Consider the following 6,678-nt stretch of genomic DNA (forward strand, 5'->3'; position numbering starts at 1 on the left):
TGCAACTCCTCTCCTGATTGTGGGCCTCAGTTCAGGCCCACCCCTCCCGTACAATCTATTTCTGGATCATCTCATCTTGTGGGGTTATCTTTTCTCATCGGTATACTGCTGTGGGACTTCTCATCCCCATTCCCCTTCCACCTGTGGGATCTCTCATCATTATCTCCTTCCGCCTGAGGGATTTCTCTTCCCCATCCCCTTCCTATCATAGTTTCTGTCTTTCTATCCCTTTTCCTCAGGTGGGGTCTCTTCCACCGTCTCCCATGGACACTTACACAAATCTTCCTCACTGGGGGACTTTCTCCCATCCTTCCTCCCTGCCCCTCCTGACGCTCTCACATCGGGAACACATTTCTAACCACTGGGGAATGAGACAGTATATGTGGAGTTTACAGAGTCACACCAACAGACTAAAGTACTGACATTCGGTGAATACCCTGGAGCTGGGCAGTGAGGGGCATTGACAGTGATGGAAACTCTGATCAGTGATTTACTGAAGGGTTTAATGTTTCCTGAAATATCCGAGGGAGAGAATTTCCCCCCAGACCCTGGTTTGAATTACTTTGTTCATCAATCTGTCTATCTGTGTTTAGACTTGGGGAGAATGAACTGGGAGATTCAGGAGTGAAACTGCTGTCTGTGGCTCTGAGGAACCCGGAGTGTAAAATCCAGACACTGTGGTAAGTACCAGACTGTGGGAGATTGTGTTTACAGTCACTGGGTGTCTGACAATGAACATTAATGTAATCAGTAGGAACACAGAAACATAGAAAATATACAGCACAATACAGGCCCTTTGGCCCACAAGCCTGTGTTGAACATATCCCTACTTTAGAACTACCTAGGCTGTACCCATGGCCGTCTATTTTTCTGAGCTCCAAGTAGCCATCCAGGATTCTCTTAAAGACCCTATCGTTTCCCCCTCCACTGCTACTGCCGACAGCCCATTCCACGCACTCAGTACTCTCTGCGTAAAAAAAAACTTACCTCTGACATCTCCTCTGTACCTGCTTCCAAGTGCCTTAAAAATGTGCCCTGTCATTCTAGCCATTTCAGCCCTGGAGAAAAGCCTGACTATCCACACAATCAATGCCTCTCATTATCTTGTACACCTCTATCAGGTCAACTCTCATCTTCCATCACTCCAAGAGAAAAGGCCGAGTTCACTCAACCTATTCTCATAACGCATGCTCCCCAATCCAGGCAACGTGCATCTAAATCTCCTCTGCACCCTTTCTATGGCTTCCACGTCCTTCCTATTGTGACGCAATCAGAATTGAGCAGAGTACTCCAAGTGGGGTCTGTCCAGGGTTCTATATAGCTTCAACATTACCTCTCGACTCTTAAACTCAATCCCATGATTGATAAAGGTCAATATACCGTACTGCAGATTCAACCTGCGTAGATGCTTTGGGTGACATACGGACTCGGACCGCAAGATCCCTCTGAACCTCCACGCTGCCAAGTGTCTTACCATGAATACTATATTCAACCATCATCTTTGACCTACCAAAATGAACCACCTCACACCTATCTGGGTTGAACTCCATCTGCCATTTCTCAGCCCAGTTTTGCATTCCATCAATGTCCTGCTGTAACCTCTGACAGCCCTCCCCACTATCCACAACACCCCCAATCTTTGTGTCATCAGCAAATTTACTAACCCATCCCTTCACTTCCTTATCCAGGTCATTTATAAAAATCGCAAAGACTGGGGGTCTCAGAACAGATCCTTGAGTCACACCACTGCTCACCGACCTACGTGCAGAATATGACCCGTCTGCAACCATTCTTTGCTTTCTGTGGATCCACAAAACACTGTCCTCTTGGATCCCATGCCTCCTTACTCTCTCAATAAGCTTTGCATGGAGTACCTTATTAAGTGTCTTGCTGAAATCCATATACACAACATCTACTGCTCTACCTTCATCAATGTGCTTAGAAACATCCTCAAAAAATGCAATTGGGCTAGTGAGGCACGACCTGCCTTTCACAAAGCCACACTGACTATTCCTAATCATATTTTGCCTCTCCAGATGTTCATAAATCCTGCCTCTGTGGATCTTGTCCATTAACTTACTAACAACTGAAGTATGACTCACTCTTCTATAATTTCCTGGATTATCCCTATTCCCTTTCTTGAACAAGGGAACAACATTCGCAACCCTCCAATTCTCTGCAACCTCTCATGTCCTCAGTTATGATGCAAAGATCTTTGCCAGAGGCTCAGCAATCTCCTCCCTCGCTTCCCACAGTAACCTTGGGTACATCCCGTCATCTTCTGGTGACTTATCCAACTTGATGCTTTCCAAAAGTTCCAGCACATCCCCTTTCTTAATATCTACATTGTAAAGCTTTTCAGTCCACTGCAAGTCATCCTTACAATCACCAAGATCATTTTCCGTCGTGAATACTGAAACAAATGATTCATTAAATACCTCCGGTTCCATACGCACTTTTCCATTGTCACACTTGTTTGGTCCTATTCTCTCACATCTTATCCTCTTGCTCTTCACATACATGCAGAATGCTTTGGGGTTTTCCTTAATCCTGTCCGCCAAGGCCTTCTCATGACCCCTTCTCGCTCTCCTAATTTCATTCCTAATCTCATTCCTGCTAGCCTTATAATCTTCCAGATTCATATTATTATCTAGTTTTTTGAACCTTTCGTAAGCTCTTCTTTTCTTCTTGATAGATTTACAACGGCCTTTGCACACCACGGATCTTACCCTACCATCATTTCCATGTCTCATTGGAACGTACCTACTCAGATCCCCACACAAGTATCCCCTCAACATTTTCTACATTTCTTTGGTAACTTTCCCTGAGAGACTCTGTTTCCAATTCATGCCTATAAATTCCAGCCTGATAGCCTCACAGTTCCCCTTACTCCAATTAAAGGTTTCCCTAACTTGCCTGCTCCTGTCCCTCGCTAATGCTGTGGTAAAAGAGATAGAATTGTGATTACTATCTCCAAAATGATCTCCCACAGAGAGACTTGACAAACGGCCAGGTTCATTTTTCAATAGCAGATTAACTACAGCCTGGCTTCTTGCAGGCTTATCTACATATTGTGTCAAGAAACCTTTCTGAACATACCTAATGAACTTCACCCCATCTGAATACCTCAATCTAGGGAGATGCCAATCAATATTTGGGAAATTAAAATCTCACACTTCAACAACCCTGTTATTATTACTCCTTTCCAGAATCTGTCTTCCTATCTGCTTCTTGATGTCCCTGTTACTGTTGGGTGGTCTATACAAAACACCCAGTGGAGTTATTGATCCCCTTCCTGTTCCTAACTTTCACCCACAGACACTCCATAGATAACTGCTCGATGAAGTCTTCCTTTTCTGCAGCCGTGACACTATCTCTGATCAACGGTGCCTCACCCCCACCTCTTTTGCCCCCCTCCCTATTCTTTCTGAAACATATAAAGCCTGGCACTCGAAGTAGCCATTCCTGTCCCTGAGCCATCCGAGTCTCTGTAATGGCTACAACATCATAGCTCCAACAGCTGGACCACGATGTGAGCTCACCCACTTTGTTCATCATACTCCTTGCATTAAAATAGACTCATCTCAAACCGTCAGTCTGAGAGCGTCCCTTCGCTATCACCTGCCTATCTTCCCTCTCGCACTGTCTCCAAATTTTCATTATTTGTGAGCCAACCTGCCTTTCCTTTCCCACGCCCAGCAATTCTATTTAAACTCTCCGCAACAGTCTTGGCAAACGTTCCTGCCAGGATATTGGCCCCCTGGGATTCAAGTGGAACCCATCCTTTTTGTGCAGGTCACACCTGCTCCAAAAGAGGTCCCAATTATCCAGAAATCTGAATCCCCATCTCCTGCTTCAATCCCTCAGCCACGCATTTATCCGCAACCTCATTCTATTCCTATTCTCACTGTCATGTTGCACATGCAGTAATCCCGAGATTACTACCTTTGCGGTCCTGTTACTCAACTTACTTCCAAACGCCCTGTAGTCCGTTTTCGGGACCTCTTACCTTTTCCTACCTATGTCATTTGCCCCAATAAGTACCACAACCTGTGGCTGTTCTCCATCCCACTTAGAATATCTTGGACGCAATCTGAATCATCATGGCACCTGCGAGGCAAACTACATCCGAGTTTCTGTCCTGTGTCCAGAGCAACGCCTGTTTGACCCACTAACCGTAGAGTCCCCTTTCTCTACTGCCATCCTCTTCCTTTCTCTGCCCTTCTGATCCACAAGGCCAGGCTGTGCCAGGGGCATGGCCAGTGTTACTTCATCACCCCAGCCCCCAAGCTGTCACCCCCTCCAGCCGTACTGAAACAGGAGTACTTATTTTCAAGGGGTACAGCCACAGGGGTACTCTCTAGTACCTGCTTCTTGCCCTTCCCTCCTGACCGTGACCCACTTCTTCAGTCTCCTGTGGCCCCGGTGTGACCACCTGCCTGTAACTCCTCTCTATCACCTCCTCGCTCTCCCTGACCAGATGAAGGTCATCGAGATGCATCTCCAGTTCCCTAACTCGGTCTCTAAGGAGCTGCAGCTCGACACACCATGTGCAGTCTCCAGGATCTCCCACATCTGACACTGAGCACAGAAAACCAGCCTCACACACATGCTCTCTGTCTGTATTGTAAACAGATAACCTACCTCGCCTCGACCCTTTATCGCCGAAGCCCCGTTGAGCCAAAGCCTTCCTACTCTGTCTCCCGCTCCTCTGACGCTCGCTCTGTAAATCTGTCTTCCTTTTAAACTCTTCTCGTTGTTCTCAGTGGCCGACTTGCGCAGTCGTGCTGCAGAAAGAAAAATCAGTAATTGTGTTACTGATAAACACTGGGAATTTGTACCTTCTCCTGTCTCTCTGTGTCCTTCACCCTCACTCTCTCTCATCTCGAGGCTGGACACTGTCGGTCTCACAGATTCTGGTGCTGAGGATCTCGCCGCTGCTCTCAGTACAAACCCATCACTAATGGAGCTGAACCTGAGTTATAACGAACTGGGAGATTCAGGAGTGAAATTAGTATCTGCAGCTTTGGGGAACCCGGAGTGCAAAATACTGAAACTGCAGTAAGTACCAGACTGTGGGAGATTGTGCTTACAGTCTCTGGGTGTCTGACATTGAACATTAATGTGATCAGTAATTGCGTTACTGATAAACACTGGGGATTTGAACCATCTCCAATCTCTCTGTGTCCTTCACCCTCATTCTCTCTCATCTCCAGGCTGTGGAAAGTCGGTCTCACAGATTCTGGTGCCGAGGATCTCGCCTCCGCTCTCAGAACAAACCCATCACTGACGGTGCTGGACCTGAGATACAACTGTCTGACAGACCGATCTGTCCCTGCTCTCCGCCACCTTATACTGACCCTCCCGAGTCTGGAGCGGATCCTGTGAGTGTTTGTGTTAATGTTCAATGTGATAAAATATCAGCGGATCCGCGGGTTTTCTGGTGATATTTGTCTGTGAGTGTTGTTGAAACATTAACCCCGGTCCCCTGTTATTGACACTGTTGTGTAATCTGTTTATTTTATATTTATTCTCCCATCTGTTTCAGGCTGTACAGTAACCGGTTCAGTTGGACCGGGGAGAAGGAACTGAGATCTCTGCAGGAACCCAGACCCGGACTGAGAGTGATCGTGTGAACATCCCCGCCCACGGGATGGGGACATCTTGGCCGATTCCCTGCCCTCAACTTTAACACCCTCCCTTACCTTTAATGGCCATGCGCCGGGGGTGATTCTCAACGCTTTTAATGGAACCGGCTCAGACCTCGCGCTGTGCGTCGCTCGGAGCGGTCCCACTGTGATGTGTTTCCGCCTGTTGTTCGACGGGTCAGCTTCCGCCGGATGTGCGTGTTTGAGACTCCCTCGTGACACCCCAGAGAATTACCCATCTGCACCATTCCATCACTCAATTCATTCCACCCTGAAAAATCTCATTTCAGGGAAGCAGGCACCATCAATTTGTGGGAGACTCCTGGGAGTGCTGGGATGTCTGCAATAGAGACATTAACTCCTTAGCAGCCAGCCAGCTAGTTTAAATAGCGTTAGCTATGCTAGTGAACGAATGACACCGTTAAACTCACCTCAACAGTGATTTAACCTCCCCATGGGCAATAGAAGACTCAATGTTGCAAACAGTGCAGCGAACAACACTGTCATTATTCCTGACCCCTATTAGGCAGGGGTACACTTCAGTGTAGTCTGGGGTGAAGTACGTTTTATATTTTTTTTTAACTCTGCCATGGCAGAGTATTCAATTCTCTCTCTCATTCTCAAAAAAATCGATTTGCGGGATATCGTATATAATTCGCGGCCGTCAGGGAGCCACTATCAATCTGCGGGAGACTTCCGGGAGAGGTGGGTTGTCCGACGCTTCACTTGAAATTGCCGCTGGGGAGAGAGTGACGGCTTTGGTAGAAGTGAGTGCAAGAGAGGGAGGGACGCGTTGATTTAAAATGGGTGAATGGGTGAAGAGGGAGGAATCAGATCGAGGAGGGTAGGAGATGAGACCCACTCCCTCAGCCTCTCTCTCTGTCCCCTCTTCTCTCTCCATCTCTTCCCCCACCTCTCTCTCCCCACCTTATCCTCTCTGCACCCTATCCTCCTCTCTCCACCCTATCCTCTTCTCTCCACCCCTGCCCCACGCTATCCTCTCTCCACACCTCTTCCCACCCTATCCTCT

The 6,678-nt window shown here is 47.5% G+C and overlaps 1 protein-coding gene across 3 annotated transcripts in view; it reads left to right on the forward strand.

Annotated features, from left to right (window-relative positions):
- LOC132387798 (NACHT, LRR and PYD domains-containing protein 3-like) overlaps positions 1-5,707 on the forward strand; it is a 28,913-nt gene extending 23,206 nt beyond the window's left edge. For 2 of the 3 annotated variants that reach the window (XM_059960176.1, XM_059960178.1), the window contains 4 exons: positions 594-680; positions 4,891-5,061; positions 5,217-5,384; positions 5,549-5,707. In XM_059960176.1, coding sequence (XP_059816159.1) covers positions 594-680; positions 4,891-5,061; positions 5,217-5,384; positions 5,549-5,636 — 514 coding nt within the window. In that variant the 3' untranslated portion in view covers positions 5,637-5,707. The remainder of the gene's footprint in view (positions 1-593; positions 681-4,890; positions 5,062-5,216; positions 5,385-5,548) is intronic. The other variant, XM_059960177.1, reaches the window with a different exon arrangement.
- Positions 5,708-6,678: the final 971 nt, after the last annotated feature.

This window comes from Hypanus sabinus, unplaced genomic scaffold, assembly GCF_030144855.1.
Source record: "Hypanus sabinus isolate sHypSab1 unplaced genomic scaffold, sHypSab1.hap1 scaffold_221, whole genome shotgun sequence".
NCBI classification, from domain to species: domain Eukaryota; kingdom Metazoa; phylum Chordata; class Chondrichthyes; order Myliobatiformes; family Dasyatidae; genus Hypanus; species Hypanus sabinus.